General features: G+C 37.3%; 1 protein-coding gene across 2 annotated transcripts; it reads left to right on the top strand.

Moving 5' to 3' along the window:
• Positions 1 to 4,715: 4,715 nt before the first annotated feature.
• Positions 4,716 to 24,539, top strand: CD274 (CD274 molecule). 2 transcript variants are annotated; one of them, XM_047767680.1, is made up of 7 exons: positions 4,716 to 4,794; positions 11,269 to 11,334; positions 12,100 to 12,441; positions 19,041 to 19,325; positions 21,265 to 21,366; positions 22,833 to 22,892; positions 24,105 to 24,539. In XM_047767680.1, exons 2-7 carry the CDS (start codon positions 11,283 to 11,285, stop codon positions 24,125 to 24,127), a joined length of 864 nt encoding a protein of 287 aa, XP_047623636.1. In that variant the 5' UTR covers positions 4,716 to 4,794; positions 11,269 to 11,282; the 3' UTR covers positions 24,128 to 24,539. The 2 variants fall into 2 exon arrangements, with proteins under 2 accessions (XP_047623636.1, XP_047623635.1); XM_047767679.1 differs by having other exon boundaries at positions 4,716 to 5,157.
• The last annotated feature ends 105 nt before the right edge of the window (positions 24,540 to 24,644 follow it).

Genomic DNA, 24,644 nt, shown 5'->3' with positions numbered 1-24,644 from the left:
CATTGAAGCCAGGGTACCTGGGTTTGAATCTTAGCTGTACTGCTTCCTAGCTATGTAAGCTTAAACAAATTACTAAAGTTTTGTGTTTCAGTATCCACATCTCTAAAATAGGGGCAATAGTAATATCTTCCTCATAGGATTGTTATAAAATTTATATGAGCTAAAATAGGTAAATCACCAAGACATGGTGTCTGAAATATAAAAAATGCTATGTTTTACTATTACTATTATTTTAAATCTTTATTATAATTACTGAATTTTTTTTTCTTAACTGATAGTTGAAAAAAGTGAGGATATGGTTTGTTGAGGTTTACCATTGAAAGGGATGGCAGTAATTTAAGGAGGCAGCCAAATCAATGAGAGCTTTTTTGAACAGTGGGCACTTATATTTCAGAGTGTAATTTGAATAAAACTAAGGCTTCACATGGTTCAGTCCAAGCATGTAATAGCATTCTAAGAAAACATAAACTGACTTCTAAAACACTGAAGAATAATACTTTCTTAAAGAGTCCCTACAAATGATCTGCATGGCATATTTAATAGGAAACTTCTAAAATCTTCTCTAGATATTCATCTTTCCAAATATTTTTTCCACTACCAGTAGCTACTTATATTTTTCCTACTTCTCAACCATGAGTTCTCCATATCACTAGACTGAACCCTGATAACCCTCTACCTACAGCCATGCCACTCACATAACCATGTTCCTAGCCAGTGACTCAGCTTCCTGCACATCTGAGAAATTCACCCTGGTCTCTTAGCCAGAATGCCTTTTTTTAAAAAAAATTGAAAACAGTCCCTGAACTCTGGTGAATAAAATGATCTACCTTATTATATAATCCTTCTCCTTTGAAATTCTTCACAAGTGGGGCCCAATATTTTGTCTGTGCCATTCAGGGACATTAAAAAAAAAAAAACCACTCCCTGATTTCAGTCTTCATTCTTTTTCCCTTTCTTCTGTGGCAAGAATCCCTAGAAGTGCTGGACAGCTCAGCCTGGCATTGTCCATTAAATTTCTTCCAAGCAAAACCTGGGAACAAGCATATCCACGTTAGACTTTTCTTCCCTACTCCCCATCTTTCTCTTGCCCTCCAAGAACACATGAAAAATACTGAGTTCCCTGGATTAATTTTTTATGGTTAAAGTAGGCACCACTGATCCCATATATCAAAACCAAACAAATGAGGGTTATCTTCATAACTGTTGGAGTGTGTGACATACAGAGTAATGGACACTCAATGATTTTGCTTGAGACCAACCCTACTGTACTAGAAGCAAACTAGAACCACATTTTCCAACTCAAACCTAGGCCAAGCCTTACTGTGTTTGGGGAAACTGCTTATCTTCATCCCCTGGGAACTTGCCTTGATAGAGTTGGATTCCAAGGGGTAGAAATATGCCTAAATTGCTTCTGACTTTCCAAGTTTACCATGGTGTTTGAGGTCAGAGTATTACTATCCTATCTTATTATAAAAATGCTGATACGATTTTCTCTTTTGCTTTGTTAGCTCTGATTAGCACAAAATTTAGCAAAAGTTTCTGGGTCAGGGCCTTTGCTTGGGGTTGTAAAATGTCAATTATTCTAGTCTGTAACTGACATGTTTCTACTTGCCTTGTTTATTCGCAGGCACAAAAGAAACCAATGCTTTCCACTTACTCTCTACTCTGCCTTATTCTGTAAGGAAGTAAAACAGTTATCCCTAGAGTACACACTTGCACTCCTTAGCTGTGCATTTTTCAGGCTCTGAGGCCTTCCCTCTGTTAACCTTATTAAAGGAATGCTCTAACCATAACTCAGCACCTTTTCCTCTCATTTCTGGCACAACGCTCCCAGGAAATTTCTTCAACTTATGATAGAAAATGACCTGGCCTAGTCATTTTGTAGCCTAAGTCTCAGGAGCAGGACCAAGGCCCTTGGACCACTTCCAGCATACTGCCACCACCTTTCCAATTCTGCAAAGGAACGTAATTTCCTTTTTTTTTTTTTTTTTTTTTTCTTTTTTAGGGCCACACCTGGGGCATATCGAAGTACCCAGGCTAGGGGTCGAACTGGAGCTGCAGTTGCCAGCCTGTGCCACACCCACAGCAGTGCAGGATCTGAGCTGTGTCTGCAACATACACCACAGTTCAAGGCAATGCCAGATCCTTAACCCACTGAGCAGGGCCAGGGATCAAACCACAACCTCATGGACACTAGTCAGGTTTGTTACTGCTGAGCTACAATGGGCTCCATCCTGTTTCTGATGATCAAAAAAGTTTACTGGAAATTGCTCCTTCACCAGGAATATGCTAGCATCACTTCAGGCCCACTTGTAAGAACCTGGAATCTATCTCTCTAAGGTCAGGACAAACAAGGATCACCTATCTTGTTTCAGGGGCAAAAGTGAAAGTAGAATGGACAGAGGTAGAATGAAGCTTGATGTTGATACCAATTAAATTAAATGAAGGAAGGAGAGTTATACCTGCACTTGCAAAAAACTCTTGGTTCAGTATTTTTTCCTTAAACATTATACTACCAACTTTTAAAACTTCAGCATGCACATGAATCACATGGGGATGGTGTTGAAGTGTAGACTCCTAGAACCACCCCCAGTAGAACTGGATCTAACAGTTCTGCAGCAGAGCTCTGGAATATGTATTTTTACTTGACCTACTCCAAGTCAAGTGTGATATAAATAACCCTCAGAAACACTCTGAGAAACAGCACATTGGCCAAGATGAGTTTGTAACGTCTAAAAATGAACAGAGTAAGAGGTGTGAGAATGGGATATGGTGATACTAGAGATCAAGAGGGTGTCTAGTCCTGCAGCTCTGGCTTCCGAGGGCTCATCTCTTACCTCAGCACTCTTCCATCTACTTTTCCCAAACCACAAAAGCAAACAAGGTTCTGGGACTAATGCCCTCCTGGCTGTTTGATTTGCATATACTTTTTTTGAAGTGATAAAGTCTCTTTTTTTCTAAATACTTCCTTTGTTTTTTTAATCTCCAGAGGATATAAAAACTGTATTAAGAAGCTTGATAAACAGTATGGGAAAGTAAATGGCTGATGGGTGGAAACAGGTGGGTGAGATGAACAAAATCACAAATCCTCAGATTACTAATATGTAAATTTCTGAGCAGAAAGCTGAGTAAATACCTTCCATTCCCATCAGCAACTTCAGGGAAAGGCAAATTCCATTCACCTCTTGCCTTCCCTGCTGATCATTAGGTAGACTGAACACTGCTTTGGTGAAATAAATAAACAAGAACTAAACACCCTCACCCCCAGTTTTAAAATTTTCCGTAGATTGGCTAAGAGGATATTACTTAATCCTGCCTATTCAGTTAATTATTTGCTCAAGAAAACTCAGCTAGTTAGTGGTAAGTGGCTCGAGAACCAGCTTTTTCCCACTTGATAGTGATGACCACAGTAACAGGTCTTAAAATCTACATCCTAGGTCTTGATGCTCATTTTTAGAAAAATTAACCTGAAGTAGAAAATATCACAGGGAATAAAGTTGATAAAACACTGCTCTAGTCCACCATGTGTCCTCAAAAGGAGATTTGAGCTCAGTCTCCAAGTCTCTTACAGTTTTATTGAGGCTAAGGAGAATTTCACACTCGCCACCATATTTTAAAGGCAGTATCATTCTCTGTATTTTTACAAGTTAAAAAATAAAAATATGTGATATTCTAATAATGTGAAAATTCTTACTTATGAAGTAAATACTGTAACCCAGGTATTGGGAACATCTCAGTATTCATTCATTATGCAGTATTTTGAATTGCAGTTGAATAAATAGGAAAGGCAAACAATGAAGAGTCCAATTTATCAATTTAAAATTAAAAACGAAAGAGGGAGGGAAGAAGGGAGAGAGCGAGAGTGAGACAGCCAGAGAGCAAAAGAGTGAGAGAGAAGCACCTAGAAATTCAGTGGTGGGGAGGACTTAAGCAAATCCTGCCCCCAGCCCCCACACCCCTGGGTGAATCACCTGGTTTCAGCTCACTTTTTTGATCCAGAGTTACCATACAATTTTCTTAAGCCTCACCTAGAATGTGCTACCCCAACCTGGATCTCTAGCTTGGCATGACTGTAGGGATTCAGAGCATTCTTAAAAAGTGTAAGTCATCATGGGAAGTTATTTTAATGACAAAGCAATTATAGTTTCACTAAGTCGAGGAACCTTGAGAAAGTGACAAAATCCATGTTGTAAAAATATATTTCCTATCATGTACACACCTACTTTCTAGAATAAAAATCTAAGCCATATATATGGGTCTGTCCTTTTACTTTTTACATGTTGAAGGTTTATAATCAAGGTATGTCAAGATGATCCATCATTTGGTTTAAAAAAAAAAAGCTTTATCAGAAAGGGAGGAATTTAGAGTAGGGATTCTCGAGGTAAAACCAATGTCTGAAATCTTTGTGATGATTTTGGGCTTTGGTTTGTTTTTAATCTTTTGAAACATCAGATAAACTGATTTGTTCTAATCCTTTCCTTGAAACTTTTCTTTTAAAAAGCTGATTTACGAGAAGAGAAGCCAGACTTTCACTTTTGGTTTCATTTATCTATCTTTTCATTCCAGAATGAAAAATCCTCTTCTTTCCCAAATTACAAGGTTTACCACAGGGTGAGTCCGGGTTCTCAGTAGGGGGCAGTAGGAGGGCTGGTCCAGGGGCGGGTCTGTCCAGCGGGGTGGGAGGGGAAAGTCACCCACACTCGCTCATTAGCGTCTGGCCGCGGCAGGTGGTCCTAGCAGCCTTCCGGCTCAGCGCCTCGCTCTCCGCGTCAGCAGCGAGTCTCCGGCTCGCAGGTAGGGAGCGTTCTCGCTCACTGGCCAGCGTCTTTGCCCATCAATAGGGCACTTTAAAACCTGCAATCTATAGACCCTTTCTTTGGAATGGAGAGAGGAGAAAGGGAGGGGGAAACATGATGGTTTGTTTGGGTGAAATAGAGTCGATTAGGTTTAATAAGAATAAGTAGCAATTTTAGCTTTTCGCTAGACGGGATTCAATTTTGCTTAATGTCAATCTTGTAAGTACATATATGTTTCTGAGTGTTCACGAATGTGGTACTGAGGTGGGTTGCCGGGTCTAGAGGGAAATTTTTAGACTGGAGGTCGTGACACCTGGGTCCCAGACCACCCACAGCAGCGCTCACCAGCGATCTGATCAGGGTAAGTCATAACACCTGCAGCGTCTGTAAAACCCTTCCCCTACCCCTCCTTGCTGTAAGAGTTAGGATACCCAAACCTGAGTTCTTTGCTCTGTCCTCTCTGAGAACCTCAAGGAGTGCTGAAGGAGGAAGAAGAGGAGCCTAAGGGAAAAATGTTAAAACCTTTTTTAGACACATTGAGTTTAGCCAAATTCAGTTTGGATTTTTTTTTTATAAGGAGTACTTCATGTATCATTGTTAAAACTTGTTTTACACCTAATGTGGATAATTTTCAATGGATTAAATCTCTTCCTAAAAATGTGATTTTTTTTTTTAATGGCTACATTACACGGTGCTAGATAACCAAACAAAATTAATCTCCTCATGCTGGACATAAAGGTTATTTACAGTGGTTCACAGACTTAGCCATTCACTGAACATCATTGTATATAAATAATCATTGCTGATTATTTCCTTCAGAGTAACTCTTAACAAGGGTAACTACATAGTCAAAGAGTCTAAAATATTTTAAATGTTTTTGATGCCATTTTGAAAATTGCCTCCCAGAAAGGTTATGTTTACATTGACAGATGATCAGCAGTTTTTAAGTACTGTGATGCTCTGAAGAAGGAAAAAATTAGCCTTAAAAATTTTTATTTTACTGAGGTATAGTTGGTTTACAGTGTGTTAATTTCTGCTTACAGCAAAATGATTCACTTATACATACATTCTTTTTCATATTCTTTTTCATTATGGTTTATCACAGGATATTAAATATAACCATGCTATAAAAATGTGAATACTGTGCTATACTGTGGGACTTTGTTGTTTATCTATTCTATATGTAATAATTTCCATCTGATAACCCCAAAATCCCAATCCATCCTTCACCCACCCCCACCCCCCCACCACTGCCTTGGCAACCACAGGTCTGTTTTCTATGTGAGTCTGTTTCTGTTTCATAAATAAGTGCATTTGTGTGATATTTTAGATTCCACATATGAGTGATAACATATGGTATTTATCTTTCTCCTGATTTACTTAGTATGATAATCTCTATGTCCATCCATGTTGTTCCAAATGGCATTATTTCATTCTTTTTTATGGATAAGTAATATTCCATTGTATATATGTACTGCATCTTCTTTATCCAGTCCTCTGTTGATGGACATTTAGTTTGTTTCCATGTCTTGGCTATTGTGAATAGTGTTGCTGTGAATACAGGGGTGTGTGTATCTTTTTAAATTATAATTTTATCAGGATATATGCCCAGGAGTGGGATTGCTGGATCATGTGACAACTCTATTTTTAGGTTTTGAGAAACCTCCATACTGTTTTCCATAGTGGCTGCACCAAAAATTAGCCTTTTTTTCAGTGGAGAAAAGTAGGCAACACTTAGAGTGAAGTCTTAAAGGAAGCTTCAGAAATACTATCAGGAACTGAAGCCACACATAGGAAAGGTACAGGACTGAGGGATGGAGTCTGGGCACAGGGTTTAGTTTGTTTCCTAGAATTTGATATTTTAGCAGAGGTTTAATAAATCAGCTCTCTTTATCTGTTAATCAGGTAGGTTTTCAGCTCACTAGGTTTTCAAACTCTAGGAATTTCTTTAGTCAAATCATAGTTCATAAACATCAGGTAAATATAAAAGGAAACCCTGAACTAATAGATATCAAGACTCTCCTTGCTTCTCCTTTTGAGGAAGAAAGCTTGAGTTATTTCTCTTTTTCTTTCTACCCATCCTACCTTAGGGAGATGGAGAAGTAGTATCAGTTCCATAGTGTTAGACTGGGTTCCCCCAGGGACAAACCTGCTTCCCCTTCCTGAATGAACCATCACTTCTTCCCTAGTTCGCATTTCCTTGCTCTTTGAATGTCTCAGTTCTTATCTGGGAATTCAGATACACTGTCAGAGTTTCTTACCTGAAGAAGATATCAGTGTTCTCTTAGACCAACTGCCCTGATGTGGGACTTAGAGGTCAGACCTATTTAAATAGTCTCTATTTTCCCTCTGCTGTTCCCCCACTAATTATAGCTGTACTCCAAGGGAATGGAGCCTTGGAAGAAGAGGTATTGTGAGGAATTAGGTAAATATCATATCCAATCCATCAGCTTCATCACCTTTCAGTAACTCTTAATTACCTATAAAATTTTCAAGCAAATTCATTAAAAGATAGGAACTCCGCCAGGCTTTACCGTAAAAAATGGAAAAATCAGTTGTAGTCCATTAGTGGATTTAATGTCCCTCTGTTTTTTTAATTGTTCTTTGCTTGGAGTTAGAGATATAAATTTTTCTTTTGCTTGATAAATGTATTTGTTTCTGTAATATCATATTAGTATTTAATAATTATGGCATAATCAACTCTGGCCCAAGGAAGTGATGCTATATAGCTGCTGCAGCCTTATTTCAGCAACCTTTGTGTTCTCACAGGTCTATCTGCCATCCCTATTCCCCATGTGCAGGGAAGACAGAAAGAAAAGAAATAAGAATTATGCACCTAACACTAGCAAGAGGATGATGATGACTTGTATTATTTTATCCTTTTAGTATGTGTGTCTCTATATGAATATGAAAGATTCATTTCAGGTTGGTAAGAAACCAGTAAGATAAACAGGCCCCCACAATTGATCAGATAATTCACAAAAGAACTAAAATAATCAACAAACCCATGAAAAATCCAAGATGTATTTCATAATTAAATTAGAAAAAAATATTTTAAAACCATACCAAGTGCTAAGTGAAGACACACTGTAACTGGTACCAATTATCCTTATGTATCAAGAACCAGAAAAATTCTTTATTCTTGATCAGCAGTTCCACTTGGGGAAATCTACCCTCAGGGCCTAGCCTGGGACCTAGTGCACAGAAGGTACTTAACAAATATTTTCTGAATACACAATACTTAAGATTATTATTAATTTTTTTGTGTTTTTTTTAGGGCCACACTCGAGGCTGTGGAGGTTCCCAGGCTAGGGGTCGAATTGGAGCTCTAGCTGCTGGCCTACGCCACAGCCAGCCACAGCAATGCCAGATCTGAGCTGCATCTGCAACCTAAACCACAGCTCACAGCAACACCAGATCCTAATCCACTGAGCGAGGCCAGGGATTGAACTTGAGTCCTCATGGATAGTAGTCAGATTTGTTTCCACTGAGCCATGAAGAGAACTCCCAAGATATATATTTTTTTAAATTGGAAATGATCCTATAGCTAACAACAGGGAAACTAAACATTATGAGACCACTAAAAAGATACTTATGAATATCATACTATAAAGTGGAAGATATTTATGTCATAATTATTAAATAAAAATGGGTGTGAAGTGTATAATAAGGTTATAATTATTTTTTTAAAAAATTCATAGTGGAAAAGATGAAGAAAAATATATACTGAAATGTTCAGAGTAATCGCAAAGTATCTCAACTTTGGCACTGATGATATTTTGATCAGCTATATCCTTGCTGTGGGGGTTTTCCTGTGCATTATAGGATGTTTTGCGACATCCTTGTCTTTTACTATTAGATAACAGAAACCTTTTCTCTCCACCCCGTTTTGACAACCAAAATGTTTCCAGGCATTACTAAATGTTCTCTAGGTTAAAGTGATGGAATAGTGAATGATTTTCCCCTTATTTTCTCATTTTCTGTAACATGGTTATATCTCTTTATAATGAAGAAAAACAGAAAAATAAACAAATGTCATTAATCTAAACTCTGAGGTTTGGAGTTTGGGGGTTCTTTCTGTTATACTGCTCTGTCTGCCAAACCCTTTGCATCTTTGCAAGGTGAAATGGATCATTAAATTTTTCTTCTAATAAAAGTAAAGCATATCCATTTGTTTGAAAGTTTGTACACAGAAAAACACCAAAGAAGTTATTCACAATCTCATCTCCCTTTTTTTTCCTTTCTTTTCTCCTATCCTTTCTTTCTTTTAAAAACTGTTTAGGTGAAAACCTGACTGTTCTTTCTCTAATTTCACACCTAGAGATAATCACTGTCAGCATCTTGGTATGGATTGTTCTGTACATTTCCTGTGTCTAAACACACACACACAGATTTTTTTTTTAAACAAAAGTGGATTTCTGCTACATATACTCTTCTGAAACTTACTTTCTACATCTTCACAAATATCTACATGAATTCTGTCTTTAATGATTTACATTGTGTAGACATAACCAAAATTTATTTAACCATTTAAACTATCTATGGTATTCCCAGTTTGGGGCTAGTGTTAGCAGAGGAAGTGAAAGCTAATATATATACATTTCAAATTTTAGTGGAGATTACCAAATTACCCTCCAAAAAAGTTATACAATCTAACATTCCTACCACTGGTTGGTGAGAAAGCCCATTTGTTCATATCCTCACAAATGCTGAGTATTAAGAGTCTTTATAATTTTCATCAAGGTAATAAGTGAAAAATGGTATCTCATGTCTTAAACTTTCACTTTTTCTTTATTGGTAAGATTGAGCATTCTTTCCTATGTTTAGAGGTTTTTTTTAAATATTACCTTTATTCTTTATCTTTTTATTGAAATATAGTTGATTTAGGAGTTCCCATTGTGGCACAGAGGAAATGAATCTGACTAGGAACCATGAGGTTTTGGGTTCCATCCCTGGCCTTGCTCAGTGGGTTAAGGGTCCAGCATTGCCATGAGCTGTGGTGTAGGTCACAGACGCAGCTTGGATCTGGCATTGCTGTGGCTGTGGTGTAGGCTAGCAGCTAGAGCACCAATTGGACCCCTAGCCTGAGAACCTCCATATGCAGCCAGTGCAGCCCTAGAAAGGGAATATATATATATATATATATATATATATATATATATATAATTGATTTACAATGTTAATTTCTGCTGTATAGCCCAGTGATTGAGTTACATTGTTTTCCACCATGGTTTACCACAGAGTATTGAATATAGTTCCCTGTGATATACAGTAATACCTTCTTGTTTATTAGATGTCTTTGTATTTCTTATTCTCTGAACTGTGTATTGGAACCTTTGGCTCATTTTCCTATAGGATTGTATGTAGGTTTCTTATTGTTTTTAGGAGCTCTTTATATAAGCATAGCATAAATCTTCTACCTTACAGATATATAGCACTGGTTAATTGATCAGTTGTGAATTTTTGTATGTATAGATGTCAAAGAGATCCTAAGAAGGACAACTGACTTTCTTCTCAAGTGTGTAAATATATGTATAACACAAGATAGAAAATATGTTAATAAATAAATAAACCTGCTGAACTATAGTGCAAATCTTCTTTATTTATTCCTTTATTGGAATTTACGCTCCTAGCGGAGAGAGCGATTTTTCTTTCATGTTCACTGCTGTGTCCCTAATGCCTAAAATTGTACATGGCACAGAAGAACTGCTCAGTTACGTTTGCTGAATTAAAGAATTGGTAGAATTTCAAGCAGAATGACAAAATGAAGAGTAGAATCTAGGCAGATACCCCTGAAAGAGTGGCTGTGAGTGAGTCACATCTTAATTTGAAGTGTCCGAATCCAACTGTTTCTCTTTCTCACTCCCCCTGCTGCTAGTGAAATCAGTTTATTGAGGGAATAGAATTTATAATTTGGAGTAAACAAAGGGCAAAAGAAGAGATTTTAGAAGGATGGTTCCTGAGGGAGAACTGTCATGGTTGGGATAATGATGTAGGTTTGCATAGTTAAAGGGTAGGATGAAAGTATTCAGCTACTGGTTGGTGGGGGTGGGGGTGGGATAGAAGGTGGGGGATATGGAAGTCACCATCTCCTTGCTGTGAAATGTAGTATTGAGCATGTCGTTATTTCTAGATATGTTACACTGCAGAATAAACATAAAATAATTGAGAGGTTTGGGTGCAATATTTTCTTCCTGGCTTCTTTTGAGTGTACAGGGTTTTTCTAGGACTTGTAATTAAATTTAAAAAGCCTCATCCTAGTACCTTTTTTTTTTTTCTTTTGGCTTTATATGGCTATATATATTAAGTGAAAGCACTGACATTCTAAATTCCCTGCTGCATTTCAGGACTTACAAATTTGTCATTGTCTGGTTATCAGAAGACTATTTCAATTAGAACCACCAAGTCTCATAGTGTAGGAGTATTCAATTATTGAGTAAAGCAGTTTTCTCTTTGTGTTTTCCATGATTAGGTCATTCCAGAAAGATGAGGATATGTAGTATCTTTACATTCATGGCTTACTGTTGTTTGCTGGAAGGTAAGACACCAAATCCTTTCATTAGGTTCTATATTTTATATATTTTAACTACAAGATAAAAAAATAATAAAAATGGATATAATTCTTATAGAAAGGATATTCTATTTTCCTAAATTATAATTCATAAGACTGTTTCATAAATCCATTTCACTGGACAAAAATATAGGGATATGGACATATTGAAAGAAACAAAATTAATCCATATCCATTTATCCACTGCTCATTATCCTTATCCATTTCCCAAGGATAATTATTGAAATACATGTGGAAATAGCCTATGAGTATACTTTTATTTTGTTTTAAACAAAGACAGGATCATTGTATCCACCTTGCTCTGTAGCTTGTTTTTCCCAATGAATATATACACAAACAACTGCTTAAGAGTTTAAGTAGAGAGGACTATGGGAAAATATGATTTAGATAATGTAAAAGGCAAATAACTGTCTAGCCAAAGGATATTCTGTGGATGTCCACATTAAACAAATTCCCTCTGGTTATAGGTACTCCATTATCAAATAACATTTCTATAATAGCAGAAGGTTATGAATTTGGGGACAACAAATTGTTCAGCTAATTTTATTATTCTAACTCAGGGATGAGACATGTCTCAAGCCCACTGGATAAAATATGTATTTCAGGGAAATAAGTTCTTAAATGTAATAACCATGTAAGTGACCAGAGAAAGCATTTATAAACCCTACAGTCATTCTATAAATTTTTTTAAGAATTGTCCATCCTCTGAAGTTTGGTCATCTTTCTTTTCAGCATTTACTATCACAGTTCCCAAGGACATGTATGAGGTAGAGTATGGCAGCAATGTAACATTGGAATGCAGATTTCCAGTCGACAAACAATTAAACTTGCTTGCATTAGTTGTTTACTGGGAAATGAAGGATAAGAAAATTATTCAATTTGTGAATGGCGAGGAAGACCTGAATGTTCAGCACAGTAGCTACAGCCAGAGGGCCCAGCTGTTGAAGGACCAGCTCTTCTTGGGAAAGGCCTCACTTCAGATCACAGATGTGAAATTACAAGATGCAGGGGTTTACTGCTGCTTGATCAGCTATGGTGGTGCCGACTACAAGCGGATTACTTTGAAAGTCAATGGTAAGACTTATTATAGATAAGGAGATACAATCTTTATTAAAACTATATCCCATTGTTGAGAACTTTTCATTCTTGGAAGTCTACCCTCACTTTCCATAGCAGCATCCTGTTCATTCATTCATTCACACACTCATCCAATGAGCATTGCCTGAGCACCTCCTATTTGATAGCCACTGGAGATCCAGAGCCAAACATGATAGCCATGTTTCACAGTATGTTCATTTTTCATAAAAATAAATTCCTAATCTTCACTTTTTTATTATTATAAAAGTAATATATATACTTGCACATAATTCAGGTACTATGGAAGGAATCAAATGAACCACAAAAGTATCTCTCCTCCCTTCACCACTATCCTTCATGGAATGCAAAGATAATAATCACTATCTGTGTGTCCCTCCAGGATTTTTTTAATTCAGTACCTGTTTTTTTTTTTTTTTAATTTTATGATGTCTGCCAGAATTTTCCTTCCTTTAAACCTCTCTATGTCAAACCCAAATATATATATTAAAAACAAACCCCACTGTAAGGTTCACATTCAAAAAGACTTGAAGTCAATTTATAGAAAAAAATAATAACCATATCTAGTATTGAATAAACTATTCTTCCTTGAATTCTGTATAATTATGCTTACTGGACATACATTCATCTTAAAAATCTATACCAGTGTTATCTTGGGAGTGTTGAAGAGGAACTGTGAGTGTCAAAACTATGGGTACTGACCTATAATGACATGAGCTCACCTGGGTTCAAAGTTTTGGGTTGCCTCCAGCTAAGTAAAGGAAAACACTTTAGCTGAACTGCTCTACTTTCACTGTTAAGAGTCATAAAGCTGAGAGCTGAAAGGATCCCAGGCAAGAGCACCTAATCCCAATGCCCAAAGAACAGAAATCCCCCAAAAGTGTAGTCTGCTCACTTACTTCCTATAATGATAACCTTGTCATTTGGACCTCCCTCCCATAGCCTATTGAAATTACTTTCTGATATTGAGCTGAAATCTGCCCTATCTAGTCATAGTGTTGAGATTTTCTTACTGCTTCTTTTGTTTATATGGTGACCTTTTAATATGTGACTATAAAGTTCCCATTGTGGCTCGTTGGTTAAGAACCTGACATAGTGTCTGAGAGGGTGTGGATTCAATCCCTGGCCTCCCTCATTGGGTTAAGGATCTGGCATTGCTGCAAGCTGCAAGATGCAGCTCAGATCTGGCATGGCTGTGGCTGTGGTGTAGGCCAGCATCTGCAGGCCGCGGTGTAGGTCCAGCAGCTGGACCCCTAGCCCAGGAACTTCCATATGCCACAGGTGTGGCTGTAAAAACAAACAAACAAAAAATATGTGACTAGAATTAAATCATCGTCCTTGGTGTTTCTATTCTTAGCCTAAGTACTTCAGTCTGAAGTAGAAAAAGCTTATATTTGTCACAAAAGGGTAACTAATTATTATAAGCTCAAAATCAAAATTATTTAGGAATTAGGAGAAATGCATCTATTTTAGGGTATATTGCTGGGTCTCTGATTCTGGCTCAATTAATGCTACCCGTGTCAAGAAAATGTCACTTGCCTTGTGAATTAGATTTAATTTAATTGTATTTTACCATATGCTTCTCCAGAACAGATATTCATAAAAGCAAACTGGTGGGATTCCAAGTTGGAATTTTCAGCTTTTCTTCAGTCCATCAGCAAATATCAAGCATACTGTGTTTCAAAGCTTTAAATAAATTATTAAGACTTAGCTCTATGAACAGTCAGCATTGTTGGATCTCAGATAAAGAGGAAGAGCATAAGCCTGGCAGTCAGGTTGAAGGAAGAATAGAGTATAAGTTTCTGCTTCCAGCAGAAGAGTCTTTCATCAGCCTATAGGGAGTGTGCAGAGGGTGAGACAGTTGTCCCTGTAGTAATGAAGGGTATTCTTCCAGGTTATCTGGGGCTCTATAATGTCCCTTCTGGATTTGTGATTTGCTATGGTTTGACACAATAAGAAATCTTTGGCACTGATGGTTTTTTTCAAGGAGTGGTCCTTGGTGGAGCAAAGCAGATGACCAACCAGATTTGAGGATGTGATTTGTTTGACCATTCCATTTTGTATTATGAATTGCTAAATTGACACCCTAGTCCCGTTGATCTAGCTGTCATTTGCACACAGTGGTTTTGGAGGTCAAGTTGAGCTGCACTGAAAGCAAGTTAGCCATCAAGCTGCAGTTGTGCTGAGGCAGAGTCTCCAAAGAGTTTTTGTGCCAGTTTGCATGAGCTTAACAACTCAAGGAAGTAGAACTCCTGAGTCACCTCCATATGCAAACGATTTCACAGTAACGATTTCACTGTCAAGCTTCTCTTCCCATCACAGCAGACATGTGGTAACAGAGCTTCCCCACAGGGAGTTTACTCACCATGGGATTTTAAAGGTGAAGCATTTCAAAACTGAAATTTGAAAGAGCTGGTTTTAGATTAACTCAATTATTATTATCACTTTGATGTTTTTGCACCTTTTGTGTTTGTTTAAATACCAGATTCTCAGGCATCTGGCTTTCGGTTGAAAATGTTATTTTTCCATAAACATTTGAAACTCATTTTCGGGGAAAATGAAGCTCCCATTTATACTTTAAAGAACTTAATCACAACATTATAAATCAACTGTACTTCAATAAAACTTTAAAAAATCTAATAAGGCAAGAATAAAGTGACAAATTTAAAAAAAGAACTTAAGTGAGATTCAGCAACTGAAAGAACAAGAAGTGTGTAGTTATCCTAATAAAGCTAATTTGTTCATATACATTAAGGATTAACTGCTATTATTCTTCGCCTACCCCATCTCTCCCACAAATTTACCAACCAGCCCTGTTTAAATTTTCCCTGTAGCATTTGTCCCCATCTAATATGTTATGTAGCATATATAAATGTACCTGTATCTTTTCCTTATTATCTCTCTCCATATTCTAGAATATATAGTCCACAAAAGCAGAGATCTTGATTTGTCTTATTCATTTTAGTCTGTATCCCTAGGACTTGGCATATAAGAATGGTAGTGTGACAAGAACACATACATTAAAAATCTTTGTTGAATAAATGAATGAATGACATACTCCTCAAAATAGGATTAAACCTAAAAAATTTGAAACATGAACATTTTTGGATATGTGAAAATATATTTCCAAAACTGTGCATCAGTACCTTCTGACTGTCAGTACCTTCTAAAGAATGCCACGTGAGTGCATTTAACTGGTAGTAGTAAGAAGAGGAAAAGCAGCACTAGCAGTAATGGCAATAGTCATCAACATTTAGGTAGTGTTGGGTTCCAGGCCCTATCCCAAGCACTTTGCCTAGATCATCTCATTTAATTCTGAAGTCACTCTGTGGCGTAGGAGCATGATTATGTCCAAGATACATGTTTTTCAGGTTTTATTACCTCTGAAATCTGAGTGTGTCTTTCAGTAGGTGAAATCTGAGAGTAAATGATATGTGGTATTATTCTTCTCATTTTATGCATGAGGAAACTGAAATCCAAAAAAAATAAGTAGTTTGCCAAGTTCATTAAACCATTAAGTGATAAAGCCAGGCTCTAAACTCAAGTAATCTGGCTCTGAAGTCTGTGCCCTTAACAACCAAATTTATTTCTAGTATTTGACCTCCAGAATGTGTATCAGGATGTATATTGACTTCAAAGTTGGCTTTCCATGGTCTAGATGTTAGCAGTTGTATTAGTATGTGTGTACTCTAGATCGTAAACCAGGAGTCTGCAAATGTTTTTGATTACCTACCCCAGAAGTAAAGCATGTTAGACTAATACATGTATGTGTAGTGTGTATTTATAAAGAATATACCTGTGCTAATATATAGGTTATATCATAAGAAAATGACATTTTTAAAAGGCAAAAGAAATTGAACATCATCAATTTCATATGGTTCAACATACTACATTGGACATTCTACAAATGTACAGAAATAGAAATTTTAAAAAGATAAAATGAAAATTTAATAAGCAGTATTTTCCGTGTCTTAATTATTATGCTTCACTATTGTTAACTAATATTTCATGGCATAATACACCTTAGGTAAAATTCATCATTAATAAAGGTGGATGGTCTTGAAAATCTTGAAGGTTTTTGACCAGTACCTTGGCAGGTCCAATTAGGTAGTGATTTTTTACTTCATAAAGTTGTGGTAAGGAGTGTCACTCCTGCCATTTCCTTTTGGCTTATGCTTGAATTATTGGTAATATCTTCAATCCTTAGTTTCTTTGTGGAAAACCTGTTAATTAGTTGTTCATTTTGTAACCAGGTTAGTTTAGTTAAAGTCAGATAATAGAACCTCAAAATCTGTGATAATTCCAGATAAGTCTTACCTTTGGTGTTATAAAACTCCCCAGTTCCTTTAAGGCCCTCCTGTGGCACACAAAGTGAGACCCAATGTCAATCAGTAAAGATTAGTAGGCTTAGAATATTTCTTATATGTATTTTTATTATTATAACAATTGAGTAGAAGTTCTAATATTTTCTTCTTAGACCCCAATACATGTGCCCCTCTTGAGAGATAAGTAAAATAGATATTTAATCAGTGAGTAGAATGAATCTACTAATTTATTGGGCCTTTAGAGGTTTATATATATGCCCAGGCATGAAACAACATTCTCTCTCTCTCTCTTTTTTTTTTTTTTTGACTGCACTGACAAAAAAGGAACTCATTTTGGAAGTTCCTGGGCCAGGGACTGAATCTGAGCCACAGCTGTGTCAGTGCTAGATCCTTAACCCACTGTGCCACAGTGGGAACTCAAACAATACTCTTTTATTCTTATCATTGATAATAGAAGGGAGTTCCCACTGTGGTCCAGTGGGTTAAGAATCTGACTGCAGGGGCTTGGGTCACTGTGCAGGCACACAGGTTCCATCCCTGGCCTGGTGCAGTAGATTAAAGGTTCTGGCATTGCTGCAGCTACAGTGTCGGTCACAGCTGCGGCACAGATTCAATCTCTGACCTAGGGATTTCCATATACCATTGGTGTGGCCTTAAAAAAAATAAATAAAAACTAACATTTTTACCCTTAAAGTTTACCATTAACTATGATTTTAGGCTTGGAATTCTAATTATTCAGAAATCAAGCTATGTGCTAAATGAATTAGAATCTGTTACAGCAATATTATTTAATGAGGTATAATCAGTAGATTTATTTTTTAAATAATTCTTAAATATAACAGATACAAGATTGAGGACTCAAGGACTCATGAGAACTATTATTTATGTGTTTTGCAGTTGTAATTATGTTGATTTCCAGTGTTTCCATTGATGGCTTCATTGATTTAAGAGCACAAAAATCACATAATTATTTCAGTTTTTTGACCCTGACTGTTTTGTATTAAATTTCTGTGACTGTATCAACAACAAAGCCATTGTTGTGTCTTTGGTAAAAGAATGGAGAGTTAAGGCTCTAGGTGGACCACTAGTTACGGTAAAATATTAATAGTAAAATAAAAATTATACCAATAGAATAATAACATAATAACATACTTGTAACAAAGAAACATGAATAAAGATCTTAGGCAATGTAAGTGTATTAAATATTGTGCTAAAATATTCAGTATTTTGGGTATTTTAATCCTTTAAGGGTCCCAAAATAATGATCTAAAATTTAATCAAAGTTTCTTCCTTGAGTATAATTAAATGACTTATTACAATAAGCAGCAGGAAAAGTTAAAAAAATAAGAATCATAATGTGAACATTCTAGATGAGGTCCTAGAACGAAAAAAATGGACATGAGGGAAAAGCTAGTGAAATGGAACAAAGTGTGAAGTTTAGTTGATAGTAATGTACTAGGGTTGGTTCCTTAGTCAGGACAAATGTCCCGTGGTAATGTAAAGTGTTGACAATAGGGAAACTGGGAGAGAGGTATGTGAGCACTCTGTACTATCTTTGCACCTTTTCTGTAACTCTAAAACTGTTCTAAAATAAAAAGTAGATTTAAACTTTAAAAAGTATCATCCAGAAACACGTATCAATTTTTACAATGACATAATACTATTTTTATACCTAATTCTGATCACTGACCCAAAGCTGAAAAAGTGAATGAATGGCACATCAACATGAAATTTTCTGTCTATTAAATAAGTCCAAGAAAATAGTGTTGGATAGCTGGAGACGTTCATGTTTATGAAGATAAATTTACAACAACAAAAAGGAAGTAACCAGGAATAAATTTAAGAAGAAATGGTTTGGCCCTTTGTAAAAACTATAAAGCTTTACTGAGAAACATACAAAGACTTAAGTAAATGGACAAACATATTTTATATTTGGATAGAAAGGTTTGAAGATGCTAATTCTCCTTTAAGTAATCTATACATTAACTTTGAGCCCAATAAAAATATCAGTATGTTTTTTTATAGCAAGATAGATGTTCCTTTAAGCCCAAACTTGACCAAAGTATGAGTGAAAGAGTTGAGGCAAAACTGCCAGGCATTCTCCATGCTGGAACATTCAGAGACCTCTAACCAATAATCTTATTTCTCTGCAAACAGTCTAGATTGTTACTTTTTCTAAGGTAGACAAGACCAAGCCAAATGTCTAGTTCTGTGCTAAGTGAAAGCCATGACTTCTTTTTGTTCATGACCTAGCTCCATATCGCAAAATCAACCAAAGAATGTCTCTGGATCCAGTCACCTCTGAACATGAACTTACATGTCAGGCTGAGGGTTACCCAGAGGCCGAAGTCATCTGGACAAGCAGTGACCACCAAATCCTAAGTGGCAAAACCACCATCACCAGTTCCCAGAGAGAGGAGAAGCTTTTCAATGTGACCAGCACGCTGAGAGTCAATGCAACAACTAATGAGATTTTCTACTGCACTTTTCGGAGATTAGGTCCTGAGGAAAACAGTACAGCTGTGTTGGTCATCCCAGGTAATATTCTGAATGTCTCAATTAAAATTCACCTAGCTCTGGAAGTTCCCTTGTAGCTCAATGGGTTAAGGTACAGGTCACACAACTGTGGCATGGGTTTGATTCCTGGCCTAGGAACTTCCATATGCTACGGATGCAGCCAAAAAAAAAAAAAAAAAAAGAGCCTAGTGCTGTCCCATGGTACCTAGACAGATGCCTGTTCACCTTAGGTATTCATTGTTTATTGAATTAATACCACTGTAATTACAAAATTCATCCTGCTTTCTCACCTCTGTTTACCCAAATTGTAGTGCTACTTAATAAACATTTCAGCCAATATTTATTGAATATTGTCTACATGCCAGGTATTGGGGGTTTCTATGGCAGGAAGCAAGTGGAGTGTACTTTTCTATCTTATTCCAAACAAGAGAGAGCCTTTCTCCTCGTCTGCCCCCCACCCCAAGGTAGTCTGTGACATTTCAACTTAAGGCAGTCTGCTTAGTGCATAAGATGGAAAGCTGTGTGTTCCTAGACAAGCGAGTCCACTTCTGTGTGCTTCACTTTTCTTACAAAGTTATAATCTATTGGGCAAAGTTATCATCTATTGGTGAGAGCTAAGATGTATGAAAATGACTTAAGATTCTTGTTTGCACAGATTCAATTTTTTTTTTTTTATTTTTAATCTCACTCTTCTACGAAAGTGGATGAAGCAGTTACAGTCTGGTGAAACGCTCAGACCTTTAGAGAAAGTCAGCCTTGTGAGCATGATGTTTAACGTAAACCCAGAGGTCTTCTGAGAAGTGCTTCTTACCACTCTCTCCCCCGCTAGATGCTGACAGTGAAGCTTAGGTGCTTCAGAGAAAATAATTAAACTGGGTAGACAAATCAAACAAAAGGAAAGGACAGTCCAGAGTGGTCCTATGAGCAAAAAGAGCAAAAAAAAAAAAAAAAATTTAGAAAATTAAAGAGATGTTCTTACTGAGAAATGAGTCACTTTGGTAGGAGCTACATTAGTAGGTTCCTGCCATTTAAAACTGTTTTATGATGGCTTATTTGTTAGAAGACATAGGATTAACTCACCTAACTGCTCAGAGTCTGTTTCCTCATCTGTAACGTGGGGATTTTTTTTTTTTTTGTAATATCTGGCACACCTAACTCATAGAGTTGTTTTGAGACTCAAATAAAATAGATATTAACAGGCTTTGTAAATCGCAAGCTACCAGAAAAAGGCTGACTGCTGTCATGGCTTTGAAGCTTGAACTAGATGGTCGGGGATTGTGGCTAATGGTGGGAGGTGGGAGTTAGCAGTCTCTGGGCATCATGTGCCATAATACCCCTCTTCTTTCTGTGTGGGACTGGAGACAGAGAGATTGGTGAGAGATGCCAAGATGTTTAAACTGTGAAGAAATAAAAGATAGCAAACTGTGGAGAGACAAAAGATAGCAAACAATGGTACCCAATCATGGCCACAGACATGGGGAAATAGAAGCTCTTTAGCAGTGGTAATTGGCCTTCATGTTCCATTGTTGCTATGTACAGTAGGCTGCTAGCTTTTACGTTAAAGAATGTAAGAAGTGAACTCGTCAAGGCTACCGTATAGTATTGAGTTGCCAGTCCCTGTGAAGAGCACTTTATAAATTCAGCCTCACAAAAATTTCATTATCATTTCCAATTTGTAGGCTGGTTAAAGGTCTTTCTAGAAATCTCAGAGCTAGTGAGTGGCAGCAGAACTTAGCCCCAAGTCTATCTGTCCAAAGCCTAGGCTACTTCCACTTTTCCACACTGCTTCTATTTTCATATCTGAGGTATCTTACCATTCCAGCCACCCACTGGCCATGAGCTTATGGTATTTAAGAAAATTAACCTAATGCTAACCTAAATTAAACTGCAAATTACTCTCTTGGCCCCTTCCAAAGAAAATTTTATCTTTAGTCAGTTTCTTTTTGTTTTGTTTTTTCAGAACCATATGTGGATCCAGCAAGAAAGAGGACTCACTGGGTGATTCTGGGAGCTCTTCTATTATTCATTGCTGTGACAGCCATCTTCTGTCTAAAAAGAAATGGTACTTCCTTTATTTCAGCAGTCTCCACTGGGGTTGTAGACAAATGTATGAGGGTACCACTGTTGTCACAATGGCACTTAGCAGGCAGAGCCAGGGATGCTAAATCTCTTGTAATGTGTAAGACAGTTCCATGTACCAGGGAACTATCCTACCCAAAAAGCTAGGGGTGCCCCCAGCAGGAAACAGTAATTTAGAAAATGCCTTCCTATTAGCCTTCCTTTCCAGGGCAAACTTTCAATTATGCAAAGTAGGTTTTAAGCTACTGTTCTGCAGCATCATTCACAATAAAGAATGGCAGGGAACACTTGTAGTAGTAACATTCCCAAAGGGATGAGAGTTGGATCATGACTGCAGGCAAATCTGACTTGCTTCTGCAAGGTGGCACAAAGTCATTCCACTGTTTCATAGAAAGTATAGTGAAGCTGTGAAGGATTGCTGGGTGAAGGTTGTGAGTTACACGAGTGAGAGGTTGTGTATGGAGGTTGAAAAAGACCAAGTATCCTATAGTTTCTTTCCATCATGCAAATAATCACAGACTTGGAGGAGAGAAAAAGCTAATATACCTGTTGGTTTCAGTTGAATTTGACTCACATTAGTCACACTGTTATATTTAACTGGTTTCTGAGAGCTTTAAGTAATCATAATAGTTCCTTATGTACAACAGTGATACTTTCACCATAGAGTATTTTCCAAGATTACTGGCTTCAGGTATATAGTTTTCAAAACAATTATTTTCATGTGTGTTTTTCTCTGTTTACCCAAGGGAACAATTAAAATTCAGGAAAACATGCCTATTCAAATAATTTCCTTTCATTTTAAGATGATTCAGTGTAAACATTTCCCCAATACTTTGAGAAGTACATTGATCCAATGATGATCTGTGTATAGAGTTATCTCATGTCAAATAGGGAAGTGGAAAACGAAGGGAATTCCGATAGTCATTAAGAAATTCCCTACAGCCCCTTCAGAGATGGGTGGATCTGGAAAAGTGGTATAATTGAGGGAGTGGAGGTCAGATTCTTCTGAAGAATGAGTACTTAACAGAACTGAAACAGTTAGCTGGAAAATAATGCTTGAGTTTCAGTGATAGTAAGAGCCTGAGATGGTGCTGATTTGTCCAAGAAAGTGGCTATTGCCGACTTGCATTTCCATGTAAAAATGTTGGCATTTCCATGCTGGCAATAGGAAGGGCTAGAAAACAAATGTATAGTAAAGTGCCTTAGAATATGGTACATCTCTGGGATAAGGATGGAAAATAAATATATATACTCCCGAAGAAAATCTAGGAACAAAACATGTGCTCTAAACTGTTGAATTAACCTTAGCAGTTGGGAACCTTGAAATAAGGAAGTCTACCAGATTTCCTGAGGGATTAAAAATGTTTCATGGCAACCCAGGAGTCACTGTGTGGGATGTAGAATTGCGTTGTTTGGAAATAAAAATAGCTTTTTCTTTTTTTTTTCAAGTGAGAATGATGGATGTGGAAAAATGTGGCAGCCGAGATATGAACTCAGAGAAACAAAACGGTAAGAATATTAGCAGGAATTGGAAATTGAAGGAAAAGTAAACAAAAAGTTAAAGTAATAACAGGGAGAAAGCTATCAGCCATTTTCTCCCTTTATTGTATAGAATGATGACTGCTGGAACTGCTAGTTTCTCTTTGCGTCACAACTCTGATAAACATTTCCCGCAGTCAGAGATTTAAGGATGGTCCTTTGGGGAGACAGGAGAGGGGAGCAGCTTCTTGCCGCTAGGTTTCTGTTGTTCTGCGTTCTAGCATCTTCCTGCAGTGGGGTCCAAGTTGATTTATGTGGATGGATGATAGATAGATAGATAGACAGACAGACAGACAAACAGACAGATTTTTTAAAAATTGTGGAATTCCTGTCATGGCTCAGAGGTTAACGAATCCGACTAGGAACCATGAGGTTGCAGGTTCAGTCCCTGGCCTTGCTCAGTAAGTTAAGGATCTGGCATTGCTCTGAGCTGTGGTGTAGGTTGCAGACGAGGCTCGGATCCCGCGTTGCTCTGGCTCTGGTGTAGGCCGGCGGCTACAGATCCAATTGGACCCCTAGCCTGGGAACCTCCCTATGCCGCAGGTGAAGCCTTAGAAAAGACAAAAACAAAAACAAAAACAGAGAGAAATACTAGAATTATCCCTACAGAAAAAAAAAACCAGAGGGTCAGGAAGATAATATAAAGTGCTCAAGAACACAAATCTGACAAAAATCAGGTTCAGGAGCCCACTAACTTGACTGTAGAACCTTATTCTCTTTTCTTTCTTCCTTCCTTTCCTTCTCTCTTTCTTTCTCACTCTTTCTTTCCTCTTCCTTCCCTCCCTCCCCCCTCACTTATTCCTTCCTTCCTTCCTTCTTTCTTTCATGGCCTCACCTGTAGCATATGGAAGTTCTCGGGCCATGGGCCCGAGTATAAAGTAGCCTAATTAGCTTGGACAAGCTCAGGCATGTTTCATTACATTGTCCGTAGCACTAATTTGTGTTCTAAAGGTAATTAGTGAATGTTGGTTGGAGTTCTAAGGTGACCAACCACTCCAGTTTGCCCAGGACTAAGGGTTTTTCTCACTTCACTTTTACACCCAGGACAATTCCTGGCAAACCAGGATGGTTGTTTATATTTTATGTAAAGGAAATGGCATAAATATAATCTTCCTTCTCTTATTACAAGTTTATTATATCATCTAGCAAATAAAACTTATGTTTCTCAATATCACTCTCCAGATACACAATTTGAGGAGACGTAACCCAGCATTGAAACTTCTGATCTTAAAGCAGGGATTCTCAGCCTTTGGTTTGAGTTCGTCAGGGCTAAGCATGATCAGAGGCATGCAAAGGGCCAGTGGGCTGCAGATGACATAGGACTTAAAAGGCCAAACTCTGAAAATGGAAGTTGGAAAAGAAAGAAGAACAAAGGAAGGAGTAAAAAGGGTAGCCTGAAAGGAAACCTTGGTACTTCAAAATGACTGGGACACTCATCAATACATACAAAAAGGAGAAGACACTTCTGAATGATGAGCCTTCATTCAAATTGTCCATCACTCATCCTTGGAAAACAAGTTGAGATTCCCTGATTTAATGGTCAGTTCTTACAGAAGTGCCCTTTGCCTTCACTCAGTGTCTTGATTTGTCTTCTGTGTGATTGAGAGTCCTAATGTTACAACAGTATTTAAGTATGAGTTATTTTTATTTATTTGAGTTGTGGAGTCTTATCTTGTGATTGTGGTTGTAAATGTTTTTTTTGAACATGTACTGTTAAGTAGA

This window comes from Phacochoerus africanus, chromosome 2, assembly GCF_016906955.1.
Source record: "Phacochoerus africanus isolate WHEZ1 chromosome 2, ROS_Pafr_v1, whole genome shotgun sequence".
NCBI classification, from domain to species: Eukaryota; Metazoa; Chordata; class Mammalia; order Artiodactyla; family Suidae; genus Phacochoerus; species Phacochoerus africanus.
The sequence above is the reverse complement of the archived record's forward strand: the minus strand, read 5'-3'. Positions and strand labels throughout refer to the sequence as shown.